This window comes from Clinocottus analis, unplaced genomic scaffold (genome assembly GCF_023055335.1).
Source record: "Clinocottus analis isolate CAN_PGR_092001 unplaced genomic scaffold, fCliAna1.0.p SCAF_11, whole genome shotgun sequence".
NCBI lineage: Eukaryota > Metazoa > Chordata > Actinopteri > Perciformes > Cottidae > Clinocottus > Clinocottus analis.
In genome coordinates, this window is record NW_027175832.1 from 17453442 (window position 1) to 17472578 (window position 19137).

The 19137-nt window shown below is 43.7% G+C and overlaps 1 protein-coding gene across 5 annotated transcripts in view; it reads right to left on the bottom strand.

Annotated features, from left to right (window-relative positions):
* The window catches only part of agap3 (ArfGAP with GTPase domain, ankyrin repeat and PH domain 3), a 112072-nt gene that overhangs the window by 3522 nt on the left and 89413 nt on the right, over positions 1-19137 (bottom strand). For all 5 annotated transcript variants that reach the window (XM_068603782.1, XM_068603774.1, XM_068603797.1 and 2 more), the window contains 4 exons: positions 11975-12129; positions 11284-11374; positions 10263-10485; positions 717-972 (listed from right to left, as the gene is read on the bottom strand). In XM_068603782.1, coding sequence (XP_068459883.1) covers positions 717-972; positions 10263-10485; positions 11284-11374; positions 11975-12129 — 725 coding nt within the window. The remainder of the gene's footprint in view (positions 1-716; positions 973-10262; positions 10486-11283; positions 11375-11974; positions 12130-19137) is intronic.

Sequence of the window (19137 nt, forward strand, 5' to 3'; positions counted from 1 at the left end):
CCTGAGCGTACTTTTATTTCACATATTTGGTGAATTATTCCAACCTGCTTGGAAAGTCTTGGCTCTATAAACAAATTAAACATTTTGAAATGTTTTTTGTCACACAACATGTTTATTGGCAGCTGAAGGTTCCACTGAGGTATATGTATTTTGGGGTTTTAGCAACCTTTGGGGAATTAACAGGGTACATTTAAAAGTATATCTTTTTTTGGGTTTAAAATGGACTAAATCAATAAATAGATAATTCACTATTTCTTTTTTTCCCTCACAGCATGGCACAAGCTTTAAAAACAGCATTTAAACAGTCATGTTGGGAAATAAATGGAAACGCTTTATTTTACGGGTCTGTTGATTTGCAGCACTTTCCTGGGGTGCGATATGTATTTTAGTTAGTTGTGTTAAGTTCATAGGCAGTTACTTCCTTCAAGGAGCTGCTCCTTTTTAAATAAACGTCAAGGAAATATAATAAACAGCTAGCTATGAAAGATAACAATATTTTTTTTTTAACATTTTTAAACACTTAGGATCTGAGGGACAAACTTGTAATAAGAAACTGGCACACATGTTAAGGTTAAAGAGGTCTGCTGGCTGTTGGGAAGTCTTTCTTCTCACCCTTAAAACTCCTAAATCACTTACCCGAACGCTAAATGCCTCCAATAACAATGCTCATCCACCTCCGACCGTTCACCCTGGAAGCCGTTAAGAGGCCAACTCACCCAGATGAGCAGCTGTGTGATGACCACGTTGGACATGGCGCAGGAGAGGTGCAGCGCGGTGCGTCCGTCTCCGTCCCCGTAGGTCTCGTTAACCTCCTCCTTGGTGCCGTGGGCCAGCAGCACCACCACCAACCTCAGGTCGTCCTCCACCACCGCCCGAAGCAGCTGCTGCCCCAGGGGCATGTCCGACTGGGGCAACCCCACCAGGAACAGCTTCTGCTCGTACTTGGCTCGGATCCAGCGCTCCTTCTCCTCCCTGGAGATGACAGGGACGCCGCGGGTCAGGCGGCGGGGAGATCATGGCGAACACACGTACACGACGATGAGCCATTTAGCACACGAGTTTTTAAACTTTCAAACGTATATCTCATGAGCTGGAGGCAGCGATCTTTAGACAAAGCCATGTGGGGAAGGTAGAATGGAGACAGCTACGGGAAGTGTTGAAGTAATTGATCTTAGAGACTCACTTAAGTGATGTTTTTCAATTATTAGAACACAGGAAAGCCACTAGCCTGCTCCATCACAGTGGGAAATAATACAGCGAGATTGGCTGCAGAGATGAGAGAATGCCAAAGGCTGCAACGCTTCGGGCAATATTCCACTTTCTAGTGATTAAGGTCGACAGCAAGACGGTTAGAGCCTGGCCGGCTTTCTAAAGGTTACACATCTTGAACAGCATGTCTGCCGCCGACAATACAGGAAGGAGGGGGACGTATTTTTTATCAGCGCTGTCGGCTGTCAGTCTGAACCGGTGGATCCCCTCCACAAAAGAGGCAGTGTGGCTCCAAGCCCCCGGTCTCCCTCGGGGCGGCTGGGCCCTGAGTCAGATCGATGGGGCTGAATGGCAGCCAGAGAGGGACGGCGGGATGCGGAGGCTCCTTCACTCCAGAAACGCTGCAGAGAATAGAGGCAGAGGGGAAGGCTCCGTCCTCTATCGCCAGGCCGAATTATATCTATTGCTCTCCATCTTGAGCCCCCCCCCCCCCACCCTCCTCCTCCATCCCCATTTCATTCTCTGCCCACATATGAACTGTCCAAATAAGAAAAGAGAGGGGGGAAAATAAAATAAAAATCAATAGCAATATGTGAATGACTGAGCATGCCCAGTGTGGCACTAACCCCGTGACCCTGTCAGTCGGCGTGATAAGAGGAGCAGAAAGAGGCTGTTGTTTGGATTTGTGGGTGAGTGACAGAACGGAGAAGGTTTGCGCGGATAAGTTGAAGCGGCGACGCTGGCGAGAGTGACAAGACTCTCGTGGGACTCCATATCAACGCGCCGAGGCTTTGCAGCAAGTGCAAACTGACAATCACACTCACTTCAATTCCCTTTCATCATCATCACACTGACAACAAACTCCAACTGTACAACTTAATTACCAAACTCAACCTGGTGTGAGCAATGAAACATCACATCTACACATTAGATTATATATTTATCATCAAATTGGTTGGTTCATCCAATTTTTAGCCACATGCACACAGTTTTACTTGAGCTAATCTTTTTGGGGGGTTTTCTGTTTCCACCTTGATGCAATGAAGGTGAATTGTGTCAGTGATGCTAACAGGATTGTAAAATAACATTCAAAAGGATAAGGTTTCTATATTCTTTCTGTTTAGAATCCCCCCAAAAAAGACCAAAACCAATGATGTCTTTTCATGGGATTTGTCGACAATTAGAAAATAATGAAAATGTCCAGCCTGATCTTGAAAAAAACAAACAAAAAAAAAACAGCAATATCTTCCTGAAACATCCTGAAATGTCCTCTTTACTCTACAAAACCAACAGACCTCGTCGGATGGACTTTCTAATGATGACATAGCGACTACTGAAAAAGTGCAATTAGGATAATGTCAGAGTGATAGCTCAAAACCTCCTTGAGTAAAACCAAAAAAACTAGAACCGCTCGAATTTAAAAGAGATAAATAGGTAATCTCGTCATTTGTGTGAAGTGACCCGAGTATTTCCCCAAATAGCAAATGTTTCAATTACAGCCGCCGCTTTAACAATAGTAGCCAGTTCAACATTAGTCACTCTCCTTTATTACGACCTTATAGCGGCTCGGTGTCAAGGCTGCCAACTTACCACAGACAGCAACCATTTTCAGACTCATATGTCAGCTGCCAGGCTCACTTCACAGAGCAGTCTGTCTTGCACAGAGCAGCCTGGCACCGGCCCTAACTGCAGGAGTTAAGGATATGATGGAAGAGGGTGCGGGTCTTTATCAGCACCTCAGCGCAGATTGATTAACTGCGAAACGCCAACCGGAAGCTCGTAAAGGCAACTTAACCCACATCTTCGAATAGTCTGAACTCTATTGCGTTTATAAGCATATGGGTGCATTTTTATTATGACCTGGAGGGGAAAACGTGGAGAAGAAAGCCCTGTACCCATCAGACTATGGGTAGACTTTTCTTTAGGGTATACGGGGTATTATGTGAGCAACAATACAGCCCTAATGGCAGGCAATTGCAGTGGCTCAGAGTTTTATGGTGTAAGACCTCCATCAATCCCTACTCAGTCATTATGTGTGGACAAGCCTGTTAGCAAATCAATTGGCCTTAGAACTGCTCAGAACAGGAAGGGGCCGTCCTGCCCTCCCCTCTTATTTCCGGTGGACTCCTTGAAAACAAGTGTTTTTTGTTTTTTTTTACTGCCAAAAAGGAGAAAATATGTTTGAAAAACTCCAACTCTAACTGTAATCCTCAAGGCAAAATAAATAAAGAAGTCTACAACCTGTAACAAAGAAATCAGAGCGCGGTTCAAATCAATCACTTCGAGAGCTGTTGTCCAAAGTTTGTTTCAGAAAGCTCGGCCATGAATGAGATGCTGAATCTGTGGAGCCCAGTGAATTGATATGAGCTAAATGAGGCAGAAAGTTAGCACCGAGATGTGAAACAAAAAGGCGGAGGAGAGCCATTAAGAAGACGTCAACATCTCAGAAAGGAGCCCTGAGGACACTTTGTTAGCCTCCGCTACGAAATCAGCCCCAAAGACCTGCAGGGAAAAGGCCTCGCTTACTGCTGATGCTGAGCTCCGAATTCAACCACAGCTATTAGTTTTTTTTGCATCGTCTACTTTTACAGAAGAAAAAAAAAATACGTAAAATAAAAAGCAAAAAGCAGCCGGACAGTAGGTTTTTATCTTACTTCTCTTAGGGGGTTAAAAAATATCCTAAACCTCTGCCACTTGAAAGCCAGAGTGTGAGAGGAAGTGGAATGGTAATCCTGCCTCTGTCTTTTGTTTGAGATAGAAAAAACAATCCAAACAGAGGTCGGGTTTAGACGGTCAGGGGGGAAACCGAGACCCTTGAAAAGGACACTTCCTCACCACAGGAGGAAGAAAAATAAAATCAGCAGATTTAGCATGTCAAAGCGCCAGGACCGAGGAGGAGGGGAGGTGGAGAGGGAAAGGAGAGGGAATTTTCACAGCATGGGGGGATATTTAGGAAATTGAACTGGTGGTTACTCTTATATACACACACACACACACACACACACATCCAGGCGTGGGCACCCACAGACACCAATTTCCCCGCCCTTGCTTGAGCACATGCTTGTTGGAAATTTCTCTGTTGCTTAGGGGACAGAGGGGAGCTTAAAGTTCCCAATAAAAATGCCTGTGTGTCTCCTTCAACTAAAAACAAGCTTACTTCGCCACAATCTTCCCCCGTCATCCAGAGTTACCTCCAAGCTGATAATCACGGCCTCGCTTTTGTTGTCGTTAAGATTTGCTGTGAAAGAAATCTTGGGCAAACATCAAAATGCTCGCAGAGTCTTAAAAGTGGAAATGGGCTCCTGTCCAGAGCTGGTGTCCCCTTTCATTTGACTACGTAGAACCCACCTAGATAAAGGCGGCCTTAACAGTAGAGAAAGGCCTCTTTTATAATTCTATTAGAGCTCTGTCCTTTCAGCTCTCCGTTGAGCAATGGATCCTGACCCTGACTTAATTAAGTGGCAAATGGCGGAATGATTCTCCTAAAACCCGGCCCACGGAGTCAAGAACACATGACTGAATTCAAATAAAGAGGGACAAACAAGGATAATTAGTCAAGCCTGAAAGACAAAGGCGAACGGGAATTTCGAAGAGGGGACGGGAAACTGAGACGGCGGGGGTGGAGCCAGCCGCGGAGTAGCCACAGAAGGACCAATCTGACGGCCTGCAATAAAGGTGCATTGGTCCATAGGAAGAGGAGGATGTCCGTCCCACCACTCGCCCATCTTTCAAACGCATACCGAGTCCTCCTAAACAATCAAAGCCTCCCGGGGCTCCTCCCACTCTTCCCCGAGGATCCAAATTCACTGCGGACACATCAAATAGATGCAGTGAAGGGGAGAAATGGTGGTGGTTGGTTGGAGAGGGAGGAGGATGGGGGGTAGGAGGGGGGGGGGGACTTGGGGTTTGACCAGCCTGAACAGACCTCACAGTGGGGGTGGGCAACTTGTATGGGACCGATTCCCATGCAGCCATGCAGCTTCACTTCCACAAGCAGAGGGGAGGGAAGAGACAGAAGAGTGAGGAAGAGGGACAGCCGCAGAAAGACAGAGAGGGGGCTCCGAGGGAAACGACAGAGTTGAGAAAAAAGAAGAAGAAAAAAAAACGCACACACACACACACACACACACAACAGGGACAAAAACTGGGCCCCAAAGCTTCAAAGGTTGCTAAGGGCCAGAAATGAAGGAAGCAACACAGTAAACGTTGCAACAAAAGTGTTAAATAAGGCCTCCTATGGACCAGTGGGTACAGTGTAGACACGCTACGCTCCGCTCGGAGAACAACAGCTGCGGAAGAATTAAGACAAATATTTTCACAAGCGGGATCGCTGCCGCTTTCCCGGCTTTCCAGAGACGCGGCCCGAACAGATGACCAGAATTCAAAAGGTTGTTGTGCCGAGCTCTATAGAGAGGCCAACGGGAGAGCATCTGGGTGCCGTAGGCAGGCAGAGGGATGAGTTGAATATATTGTGACATTAATGAGGTTGTCAGACTCCTCGTGATGGAGTGGCTGTGTTTTTGTGCCGGCAAGACTAACACCCTTAAATGCTCATGCTGTTAACCCCTGCTGAACCCTCGCCTCACATACAAAGCAGAGGGGACGATAACACATGCCCTGCTTATGCATGCAGCCTGCTGCACGAACACATTGCAAACTCTCCGTCACATGAAAGGGGGCCGTCTCTGATCTTTTTTTCAGAGAGTAACTTTTTGTCATGACTTTATAACGCTAACAGTATTAGAACTACATCGCACGGTTAAGTAGACTTTGCCATAATGACTCAGATACTCCACATCTACCTGGGTCTGAGACCCAGTGGCATGTGGGCAATTACTGACTGTGCTTCCCGCTTCCCACACAGGGCTAATTACTGACCTGTGGGTTTCATTTAGAGAGGGAGAGCGGGAGGACATGGGAAGGCCCAGCCATTCATTTGTCTTAATTAATTACTCTCCCTCCACCAGGGCGGCTCCTGGCAAGGCCGGCTATTCTAAAAGCTCTTCGGAGAGTTGGCGTTCCAGCACTTCCTAACCTGTGAGTAGCCCTGGAGCTTCACCGGGTTATTTGCTTGGAATAACTTGGAGGACAGAAATCTGTCGGCCGCGGCGACGGCCACGTTGTCGTAAAACAGCGCCGCAAACAGCTCGGGGAGGACGAGGCAAAAAAGAGGTGCCACCGCCGGAGCGGAAGGGGTTAAAAAAAAAAAAAGAGGCAGCGGGTGGGGGGGGGGGGGCTAGGTTTGGAGAGGTTAGCGGTGTGATTCATTTTTATTACCACGCGGCCCCTGCAGGCGGCAGGAGCGGCAAATTATTTCTGAAACAAAGTGGAGGGCTCTCATCAGAGCTATTACCTGCCCGTGGCCGAGGGCGGCGCGGAGCCCACAGAGGGTGACAGTGAGAGGGCCGCGCCAGTGAGGGATAGCCGTCCACATCCGTCCACGCTCCGGGACATCTCACCCCAAATGAGAACCGGTGTCTCTGTGTGTGTGTGTGTGTGTGCGTGCATGTGTGTGTTTGTGTGTGACGGTAGACGATAAGGGTAAAGTTGGCTGGCGGACCTCCCCCACAGTATCAGTCAAAATAGTCTGTGGCGTTTTCTATCGCAAGCACGCCAAGCAATTAGAGGTGACGTGCAAAACACAGCGACTCCCGGGCGCTAATTAAAAGAACCACTCGACTCCAACATGCTGACTGCAGAGATCGGTGCTCAATGCGGCGCACGCACAAATTCTTCATCACGGATTTCACTGTGAAATAGCCAGGTAACGCTTTTTCACTAGGCCTCCTTCATGGGTTATAATTGTAACTAGTGGCTTTATTACTGGTTGATATATAATGCATTTCTCATAGATCAGTTATTATCCATGACGAAGAAGAACCTTTGGGAAAAATGACTTTGGTTGTTTGACATGTCTGACTCCTTACCTTCTGGAAATCCAGATTTTTTCAAATTTGATTGCGTATATTAGCACTTAATGATTAAAAACCTTTATTAATAACTTATCAAACTGCAGGCTTGAAGGCTTATTAGACAGTTATAAACACTGAACAATGTTTTAATGGATCAACAACATTTATTACTAAATTTTTACCCAAAACATAAAAAGGATTGACACCAGGGAAAAGGATTTCTTTTGCAGGCCACCAAAATGTTCTCCTATTATTGGCTTGTTCACGAAAGCTGCCTCATTAGAAAGTTGTACCATGCATTTGTTTTACAATATCTAAAAAACATGTGCACGTACCCATGCACATCTGCGTGGATACACACACGCTGCCCATTACGACGCCTGTAATCAGGCTGACGGTGCCGTGCACGTCTGTGTACAACAAATCTATACATTGTGTTCTTCCGATCCAGCATATCATAAGCTAAACCAATCTTGTGGATGAATGCTTTTAAGTTAAATCTAAAAGATGCAAGGGGGTAAAACTAGTCTTGCAGGAGACATTCAATCAGACACCGAGTTGATATTCAGGTAGTTACTGAATCGTTTAGATTAGGTGTCACTAATGTTTAGTGGGACTCGGGAGCCACACACACTGCCTGCCTGGGTGCCATCACAAAGCTGCTGCATGTCACCGATGTGACACAATTAAAACCCTCTCATATATGTGGCCCGCTCACGTTATGAGGAGCATACGCAGAACAAAAAAAGGTGAGGACTTATGGTGTTCAAAGAAAGAAAAAAAACATCCCACCAAGTTGGTAATAATTCATCATTTGTGATGAGGCAAAAATAATTTGACACCACATTTAGGGTACGTTGTTCTACCGGCAACAAAATCATCAGCGTCTCAATGACCAGTGGCCATATACTGTATGATATTTACAACTGCTGCGTATTGTCTGGAGATTAGTTATGCTGCAAATGAGATTTATTGTTTGACAGGGAAAAACTAATGGAGATGCTGCTGCGGGATAGGATCGGATTTTTTTAGACAATGAAGAACCTTCCCGCTCGAGGCGACGTGGGACTGACAGTGGTCGGGAGAGGAATCAACATCAATAATCTTTCATCAAGTCCACAGTGGAGCACTTTGGCACAGATACCATTCAATAAATAACTGTAGGCCATCATTCAGTTCTGAACTGGCCGGAGAGCGCAGGATGGATTCAAAAGGAAAAGGCCTGAGACGACCGGTGGAATGGGGGAAAAAGACAAAGAAAAACAATGAAAAACCGATGATTAACAAACTTTTCATATGGTCCCAGTGTGCAGTTTGTAAGTATTCTCTCTGTATGACCAGTAGTGACACAAGCTAAAAACTGCACTCAGTTCCTAATGAAAGCTGTCATGACATGAGGAATGCATTTATATATTCTAAACATCACAGATTTAGTAAAAGGATGAACTCGTTCCTCATGTTTCTGGTTATAGGTGACGGGAGTAAAACAAATGGGATATGAGTTGATGTCATTATTAGTGTTACGTTGACCAATATTAGGCTTATTGTATGATAGCCGTTCTTCTCTCACCATACACATGCAATATAATATAAACCTGCTGTTTTATTTTCTGTGTGACATTATAACACAGTGACTTCAGCAAGCTGTCCTTCTTTAACAAACCCTCACTCTTGAAAGCCATTAGTATGAGATTCAAGGGGCAGTTTTCTCCTGTGACTTCATTGTCTTAATACGGTTTTAAATTTGTTGTAATGTTACAACATTTTTATCTAATAAGAATAATTGTATATTTGTACCTTTCTTTGCAAGAAAACGAATAACAATGATGAAAATATTCGCTGATTCATTGCAAAAACTCTGTGTTGGGTATAAAAAACCTGACAGTGTTATTTCATAGCTGAAATTAGGCTTGATATTATTATAGTTTTCCTTGTTAATTAATCTGTTTTTTTTAAACGTATATACAGAACATCTGAATTTCTTCCTATTCCTAATTATCTTATGACTTGCAACTAAATACATGAATACATTAAATAAGAGAAAAACATATAATAATTAGGTTTTTTAGTTTGACTAAAATGACTATTCAACGATTCAGTAGGACAAAAGCAGTAACATCAATAAAAAATAAATAAAAAATCAGCAATGTTTCTTTCTTGAAATGTCACTTTTGGTAACAAAGTTACGAAGCTGTGATGTTCAAAGCGTCTCATGCCACCAGGGAGACCCTACAGACAGTCTTTGCTGTGACAGGCTGAGTGATGACCCGCCCCTATGTGATGGATATGTGACACGGCAACCTGGGCCCCGAGGGCCTGGCTCTTGGGGTGGAGTTTAGCCATAATGGTGTGCTTAATTACCTGCACAGCCACACAGCAGGTCATTAGTCAGACTGGGACGCTAGGTCTCACCTGTCACCAAGAGATAAACAATCCTCCTACCAGAGCCGGGTTCCTCAGAGGAGCGAGAGCAGATAGGCATCGGGGTAAATTGAGGGCACGGGGAAGTGGCAAAGACCAAAGAGATAGGTTTTGTTTTAAAAGATTAAGAGCAAGAACATTGGTTCCAAAAGTAAAAAGCTTTGATTTCCCTAAATAGTAGAAGTTTGGAAAGATTCTCACTGCTAACAGGCTTGAACAAAGGACTGAGGCTGGTTTCCGATGTGGTTTAAATTGAAAAGACTTTCCTTAATTAGTGCTCAAATGTCAAGTGACAATCTTGATGGATTAGGAGCTCGTGCGGGCTTTTTATCAGGCGCAAAACAACGTCACACACACACGTCACCCCTTTCATGAATTATGGCTTTAAAAGTGAAAGTTAGGAGAAGGACAGACGATCAAGACAACAGATACTCTGGTGGAAATAACACACATTACAACCCTGAATGAAGAGATGGAGGAATCGAGATGCCAACGAAGGACTGAAACATAAAAATACTGTGTTTCTTGGCTCGGCAGACTGACATTCATAGCCTCCCGCCGCGTCTTATGCAGCACGCTGCGGCGTGATCTGCCCGTGCCCAAACGTGGGTGGCTAATAAACGGCAGGTAATGGAGAGAAGACGTGCGCCGCCATCCCCGTTCTATAATCTCTGGACGCTTCATTAAGCAGGCACCTTTTATTTGCAGAAGCGTGCTAACCTGGTGCTGTCGCTGCCTGTCTTGGTGTAGCCCTCCAGAGCGCCCTCCCACACGCTGTTGGCCATGGCGTTGCCGATGGCCGTCATCACCATGCTGAGCTCCACCGGCCAGTCGTCCAGGTCCAGGGAGCGGACGCGAGACAGGTGGGTGCCCAGGTTTCTGTGGATCCCGGAGCACTCGATGCACATCAAGGTGCCCAGGTTAAGACTGGCCCAGTCCGGGTCTGCGTGACGAAGGACAGGCAATCATGTCAGACGTAACGAGGTCTTTAGAAATTAGTCCGAAATTCTGATTTAATCTTGATAATCTCTCTTGTTTTTTTAATGATTCTAGCTCTAGTTCTGGGGAAAGAAAAGCAGGAATCTGGCCGCTAAGTTTGAAATTGTTCGTACATGAGAGTCTCTCTGTTGTCTCCATGTTGAGAGCCATGTGGAGGCAATCCGACAACATTCCCATGCTCCGAATATGGATTAGAGCACCTTAAACTTTATAGCAATCTTATTTGAAGGATTTTCGCTTCAATCCTGGATCTTTGTAGGAGCTTTGCCGAACAAACAATATGCATCATTGAGTCTTGAAGCCAACAAGGAAATGGATTATACACACTGAGGGAAATAATAGTTGCTATAGGAAATGTTTTATGTCAGAGTGATTTGACAGAACAATAAAATAATATAGGATGTCTGACTGTTACCATTTAAGTGAATATAACATTATGTCACTTCTTCAAGTATGTTAAGAGGCCATTCATTTTTATTTATTTTTTAAATAGAGGCTTTGGGGCATGTTTCCCACGAAACCCAATCTTTTTTTATGTTTCATTTTGCAAATAAAAGTCCCAAGTTCAGTTGTGTTGCATTGGCTGTGGAGTCGATAACTTTATTTTTCAAAAACAAATGTTTGTGAATGAACATTTATAACATCTTTGATAAAAAAAAAAAAATTTAAAAAAACTCTTCGTTTCCTCCTAGGCCTTTTATTCAAAGAGAAATGAGCGCTGGCGATGAAGAATCATACTCACTGGGTGCATCACAGTCCACGCAGAAGCTGTTCCCCCTCACGTTTCGTATGGACTGGATGGCCATTGCGTCACTTTGGCTGCCTAACCGAGACTGTAAGACACGAGAGGGGGAGAGAATAAGTCAGCGGGAACTAATGATTGCAAGGATAAGCGAAGGCAAACAATTATAGCCGGACTCAAAATCATAGACAACCAGCGAAGGAGAGGGAGGGAGGGGACGAGGTTTCTCAAAAGGGGAAAACATGAATATGAAAATGAGGCTGCGTCTCCCCAGTATGCTGACACAAGCCGTGTTCTCTCTCTGATGTCTGTCGGTTCTAATAAGAGATCCCCCACACTGCCGTGCACCTGTCTGACAACCTCCCACATGTGACAGCTTGAAGTGGGTGAGGTGAGGAGGAAGGGGGGAGGGGGGGGAGAGGAGGGAGGAGGGAGGAGGAAAGAGGAGAGGAAATGAAGCAGCAGAACTGTAGGACGATGACAATGCTGCGATTAGATGATTTTCTCCAATCCTGTTCAGTCCTTGCAATACATACATACATATATATGTATATATATATGTATATATATATATATACATATATATATACATATATATGTATATATATATGTATATATATATATATATATATATATATATATATATATATATATATATATTTATTTATTTATTTCTCGTGACCTACTGTACCTTGTTCTTTATGCTCTCGCAAGACTGCAGGCTGGCGAAGATCTGGCTCTCCACCGCTTGGACCCACAGTTCCCTCTCCTCGAACGTAGACGCTTCAAAGTTCCACGTCTGACCCGTCAACGACACGATGACGAACTCGAAGGAATCCTCTTGCTCTGGAAAACACAAATAAACAGAGAATTAGCGACTCGAGCGATGCAAAATCTCAAACTCAGAAAGACTTGGATACAATTAAAAGGTACCATATTGTAGTAGTGGGAAGTGGCCTTTTTTTGAACGTATGAATTAGAATTCAGACACTGTGACTTTAAACGAGCCATCAGCACTTCCGTAATGTTGTGACGTCAACTACTGTACACATTTGGGGTCAGAAGAGTTGTTAAACTCAGTGTGGTTGACACACAGCTCGTCCACAGCTGACATAACACCGCGAGGTCGGCGATAGACGACCAATCAGAGCGGGCTATTTTTTGGGGTCGAGGCTTAAAGAGACGGCGCTAAAGTGTTTCAGACAGAGAAACATAATATATTGTTTTAACATGTCTTAGCAGAAACCCAAAATACAAGTATGAACCTGAAAAAAAAACACAATATATCTTCCTAAAATTAGATTTCCTAAAGCTCTTAAGCATTTAGCTTGCAGTTATCCCAAAGTTATGAAACTCTAACTACTTCATAAAGGTAATGAATCGATAGGGAAACAGATATAAAACGTTTTTTTTCTAAATGACTGAAAGTTTAGTTCATTATTTCAGAATTTTAAGCTTGATAATTGGAAGTTTCTGTGTAGAAATGCACCTTGGGAGTTGTAGTACTCCCACTGTTTCTATGTACACAGGCTGGTTCTCTGGTAAGAAGTAAAAAATATCACTTATTTTAACTTCAATGCAATCAGTTAATTCCAACTTTGACCCCAAAGATGCTGTCCCAAACTAGATTTTAGGATTTCATTGACATTTTGAAAATGATTTTGAGTATGGACAGGAACTTCTAACATCTTATGTAAATGCTAAGTATAGTTTCAGTATGTTAGTGTCTATTATGAGTCCAATAATGTTTTATAATAGTATTGGTATACGATCCGTTGTTTGTTGATAAAATGAAAGCTCATATTGCTTCAAACTGGCTTCGACAATTGTGAATCGTCTTTTCCCCCCTTTTCTCTTTGTGTTTAACTAAGATTTATGAAAATGTCACCTGTCGTCTTCAAACAAGAGGTCTGACACAACATATGTTCCAACACATGCCCGTAATGCCTCTGCTGTTCAGAGGCAATTCATTAACTCCGTACTGTACAATGTGACTGGTGTAACATCTCTGGTCTGTGCACATGCTTGAGCTCATAGCCAAATGATTTGTAATTACCTAATTATGTCTATGCAAATAGTCATCTCATTTGCATGAACCATGTTTGGAGGACTAGAGGCAAGTAGACACGAGGGGATTCTTTTTCCTCCTGTGCAGCTCCATCATTAATCATTAATAGAGGTAACATTAAAAAATAAACGTGCAAAATGAACAAAATATATGTGTGCGTCTGATGTATTAATGCATTGTGCAATTAATGCGTTTAATTCTCAACTGCGTGTCTGCAGTTATAAAATGATGGCAATCGGATGATGACAAGACCGTCAGACAAATCATGTAATCAAAGAAAATTACAACACTTTGTATTTATAATCAATTCAGCCTCCTTGGAGCGAGACGCAGCCCTGCGCCGGTAAATGACAGATGTCTGACGGACGCCACTGATGTAGCGATCCCTGAGCTGCAGTGGAGGGCCATCTCTTCAGGGGGAAAGCGATAATCCAATTAGCTCGACACCGACTTCAATTATCTGATTTAGTTTGTGGAATCGACTACGGGTCACGAGGAATCAATAAAGCCTTGGAAGTCTCTTTATTTAGACTTACAGTGACAAAGTGTTTATGTGGGTGGGACATTTTAAAGCACTGCTGGGGATTAAAAAAGAAAAATGTCTATTTGATGAAACCAAAACGGTCAACTTAAAAGGAGCCTTAAAGTGACAGAGAATACAAGTAAGGAATATTAAATTTGGAAAAAAAACAGCTTGATTAATTGTAATACATACAGTAAAAATCTATTTTCCTGTCCAATATATCTCCAGGTACAATAACTAATGCATTTGATTATAATTTGTGGCTCCCAGACTCAAATGTTGTTATACTTGTGTTTTCATCTTTAAAAAAAAAAAAAAAAAAAAAAACCTGAACAAAGCTAATTATTCTGTTGGCTGCCCAGGCAATAAATTGGAGGCATTAAAACACTTTCATTATGGAGATTAAAAAAGCAACGAATGGCTGGTTTCTTAAACTGATGAGTATACAAGGGAAAACAAATCTAACTCTCCATGCATAGTAACGCACGCGCAACACACACTGCATCCACTAAAGAGACAGAGGACAGCGTGCAGCAGGAAGCTTCATGTGTGACACCGGTGTTGTCATTACATGCAGCTCCGCCGCTCCGATAGTACCTTTAAAATGCCGTTCGACAGTGAGGCAATTCAGCCCCGTAAGCCAACGTAATCCTGCTCCATGTTGGCATGATGCTGAGGTCAAAGTGGTCTGCTCAGAGACGGCAAATGTCCAGCATGAACAATGTGTCAAAGGCATCGCCGCTATCTCACAGGGCACCTGACATGATGAGCCTGTAAAAGGGCCATTAGCGCTTTCTGTTATTACTCAACGGTTGCAGTTAGCACGTGGCTAGCAGAGGAGCGATCGTCTTGTCACATTAGCGAGAGCATTAACCTCCTGACCAGATCTATCTGCGAGCCGACAATCAACAAGTTCTTGCCAATTAGAAATAAATTAAAACAGCTCGGCTCGTAGGCGGACAAGGAAGAACACAATTTTAAAGCCAACGGAGGAGCCAACTGTGAAGAATGAGCGAAATATGACTTTCCTTAATTAACACGGCATAATAAAAAAAGGAAATTAGAGCGTAATGGCCACGGAGCTGCAAAGAGGAAGGAACAGATCAAATAGATGCATATCTCCGTCCACCATTTACGTGCGTCATAATAACTGTTCAAGAAGCTCAGAGGTTATTCATCAGATACTTGATGGTTTCTAGCAGCAACACAACTGGTTGCACTGGTGCGAAGTAACAAAGTATATTCACTCAAATACTGAACTTAAGTTCAGTTTTAATGTACTTTTATTTGACTTAAGTGTTTCCATTTCACGCTCCTTTATACTTCTACTCAGCTATTGATCTTTTTACACCACTACAATTATCAACCAGCGATAATTACTTTTCAGATGAAGATTTTACAAAAACAAAACATGTACGATAATCTCATAAATGACTATTCATTAAGGATTAAACCAATGGTTCCCGTCTGATTGAAGTCATCACTTTACAGAGTGAGCTATTAGCTGTTCTACCAACGAGGGATGTCATCCTAAAACTTCTCAGAGAGTTTCATTTGAAATATAAACCGTTCAAAATGATGTAAATGGTTCAAAACATGTATCAAATACTATTAGATTGGTCATGTGACCCTTTGGAGAGGGCGCCACCCTCAGGTCGAGAACCACTGGACTAAATATAAAGTACCACCTCAACCAGCAGCTAGAATAAAGTGTTTCTAAATGCATCAATACTAAGATAATGTAAATATCTCCTCTTTGTCGATATGTCGACTCGACAGTCGCTCTGGTCTAAATCGACTAAAAACTATGTTTTGGCAATTTGAATGCTATTTTATGCTAAAAGACATATTTTCCAAAAACCTAGATGCACATCTCTGGCCAACACAAGATTTAAAGTGGTGCTTTTGTTTGATTATTTGCAGATTAGTTGATTAAATCATCAACAAACCATCAATTAAATTTGATTAAATCAACTGACCAACCAGTCAACAAAACCCAATGAGTGTTGGTCAAGTAAGAATACATTTTGTCAAGTCGGATTTTGAATGTAGGTCTTTTACCTGACGCAGTATTGACCAGCTGCCATTAAAAGAAAGCTGTTCCTCAAATTTGAAAACCTCTGAAAAAGATGTTTGTTTGGCCTGAAAAATCAAAGTGGGACCCGAGAGTAAAGGCAGTGACCTGAGGACGGTGATTCCTCTGCCGGTGCGTACGCGCCGCAGATGCACCGCCGAGGACCTGTGGACCAGATTAGCACCTCGGGGTGGGGGGGTTTGATGCTGAGCCCAGCTGTGCTGTCTGCACGGCACGCAGCAACGCGGCACCTATTCTGTCTAAGCCTCTCTAAGACCTCTGGAGACCGGTGTGTCGAACCCCCAGAGAGTGGATTTAGCAACCACTTCCCCAGCCTCGAGGACTCCCTTTCCTCCGTCCATTTGTGTGAACACTTTGCGGCTGAAGGCGATGACGAGGTTGCGCGAGGTGAGCTATCGTTTTCGGTGTGCGGGACGCGTTGTGTTGTGTGCGTGCGCCAGGCAGTCACTTAAAGAAGTGCTTGCCGTTCCCGTGAATTAACGAGCAGTTGGGAAGAACAGGCCAAGGCGGTGCCATCTGTAAATGTCACAGGCACTGCTTGCTCATTTTACACATCATTAAAGCCAATATTCCTAACCTGTATCAGAGCAATCAGGAGCAGGCCATTACTGCGACAGGGGCCCCAGGGGAACCACGACCAAACTCAGAAAGAGGAGGACGGGGAGGGAGGGAGAGAGATAGAGCACACTCTTTATCTATCTGACACACACACACACACATATACGCGCACGCTCGCGTGTACACACACACGCTTTTACATGCACACTCTCAAACAAACAAGGAGCACACCTTCCAACAATAAACAAAACACATGAAATCAGCACCAATGCGCTACTACGCTAATAGCTAGTGCATTTAACAACAGAGCCGAATGAAAACAGGGCCAATTATACATGTATCTGTGGGCAGTGTGTACGGAGCCCAAATGAGAATCTTGTTATTCCTTTCCCTCCATACTGTGGCGCTCAGAAAGCTAAGCCATTACAAGAGTGGAGGCTCCAGGGACAGCTTTCGGAAATGAGAGCGAGTCGGGGAGTGACAAAACAAAGTATTGAGATAAACACCCACCATTAGCACAGGCAGTTAAACCTCCATTTCCTAATCCTCAGCTGGACTCCAGAGGATATTAACCCTTAGTTTCCCAAGGCGCAGGACAATAGGATGGTGGATTAAGTTGGTCTGACAATGTATTACTTGACACCGTTTGGGATCGAACTATCGACGCATTTTCATTTGTAGTTTTGGGCACAGAAAGACCGGTCGATCTGTAGAGGAGTCCTCAACGGCGAAACTAGCCGAAACCGTCAGTATTTATGTAGCGTGAGACAGCCAGAGGTCGGGAAAGAAACCCAAGACCAGACATGGATTCATGAAAATAATTCATGACACATTTAAGAAGAGAAAAATCTGATAACGAGTTTCATTAGCGGCACTGTTAGAGAGCAGATCTATTGCCTCGTGGCGGCTAAGGGAGGCGGCTTGCAGCTAACAGTGCTAAAGCGCTAACGGCGGCAACACAACTGAGAGTGTTTACCTGCGGGGGATAGAGACAGTTTAGAACAGAGACACCAAACTCAGTGTGCGTTTCTTCTCTTCCCAACCCCGTGAGGAGAATAGCAGCAGGTTCTCAGTCTATTCACGGCAATGGGAGAAGTGAACTTCAACACACATTAAGAGCGGTTATTTTACTCCATAGTCACCTCAGTAAATATTGGGGGCGGAGCTTGAAATGCATCAGAGAGCATCTCTGGGCAACTCTTCTGCGATGACGTCGTCATCAGTTGTAACTATAACTGCCTATGTTTGCATAGTATGCACGAGTTACACGTCACATGCCGTGTACATCTTAATACAACTCTGCATGCATGTCTACTTTTTCATTTTCACGGATTTCCTGAGGGCAGACCGCAGCCGTTCTTTTAGGGTTCTGTTTAAACTTTAGGAGTCCACTTTTCTTGACACATTAAAAACAAAAAAAAAAGTCCAATTCTGTGATCATCGCTAACACAATCCAGTGGAGGAGTCCCTTTCAATCAATTTGTATTCAATCAATTGAAAATGCAAAATAAAACTACTTGATTAAAATCCATTGTCGGAGCTGTCATTAAATCAGAGGTTATTAACCAATTTGAAATCCAAAAATGTAATTTGTCAAAAGGAAATCGCCCCAGTCCTTCTGTTGCAAACACAACGCTCTGCAGCACATTACAGTTCACTACGGCTCATGAAGAGCATGCCAAGCAGCGCGAGTGACGCTTCCTTCAGTCCGTTACCTTCTTTTAGGTCTGAAGGCAACACACGTGCCGCTTCAAATCAAACCTTTTGATGCAGATGTAAACAAAGACTTTACCGCCTTCTTTACCTGAAAATCATTCAGGCGAACACTCGGCTCCGGTTCATTTCTGTGACCTTTGCAAAAAGGAAATATGGTCATGAACCCTAAAGAATCGTGAGCCTCTTGTCCCAACTCCCCTCCTGCACCTCCCTTCCTGCTCACATTGGACAAACTAAAAAACAATGAGCATTTGATACACTTTCTTTAAAAGAGAAATACATTAATGATGCTCCCTGACAGTCTGCATTAATCAGAGGGGGCTCCCCTTGAACACAACTCTTTATCGGCCATCGATTTTCCAGTGGGTTTATGGCGAGCGACACACCGAGAAAGCCCGTCGCTGGGCGGCTGCTGGGAAACACATTACGGGGCTGTCAGTTGTCTCGCCATGCATCCTGCATCATTCTTTAAGCACATGAGAAGTTCATTACACCACACAGCTCTGACGGTGCATAGGATATTAGGGACCGTGTCCATTGTGCACATCTTTGGTGGAAGTGTAGCGTCGTAGACATAACAGGGAGTTTTTACATAAACCAAATACGGCTTTAAACTGATTAGAGTAAAAAAAAAAAAAAAAAAAACAGCTTTACATTGATTTGAAATAAATGCAGTTTCAAATCTAATACACAGGTTCAAATGGGATTTTAAAGCTCTTAGCTTGCCTGAAGCCTATTTGAACGTTTGCAGAAAAGATACTTCTGGGCAATTACTGTCCGTCATTTACCCTTTCATGACCACAGTCGCAAACTTGAGTTCATAAAAGATGCGTAAGGTCTTCTCCCACTTCAGCAGCCATGTAGAAGAGCCCTGCAGTACAATATTCGGAAATG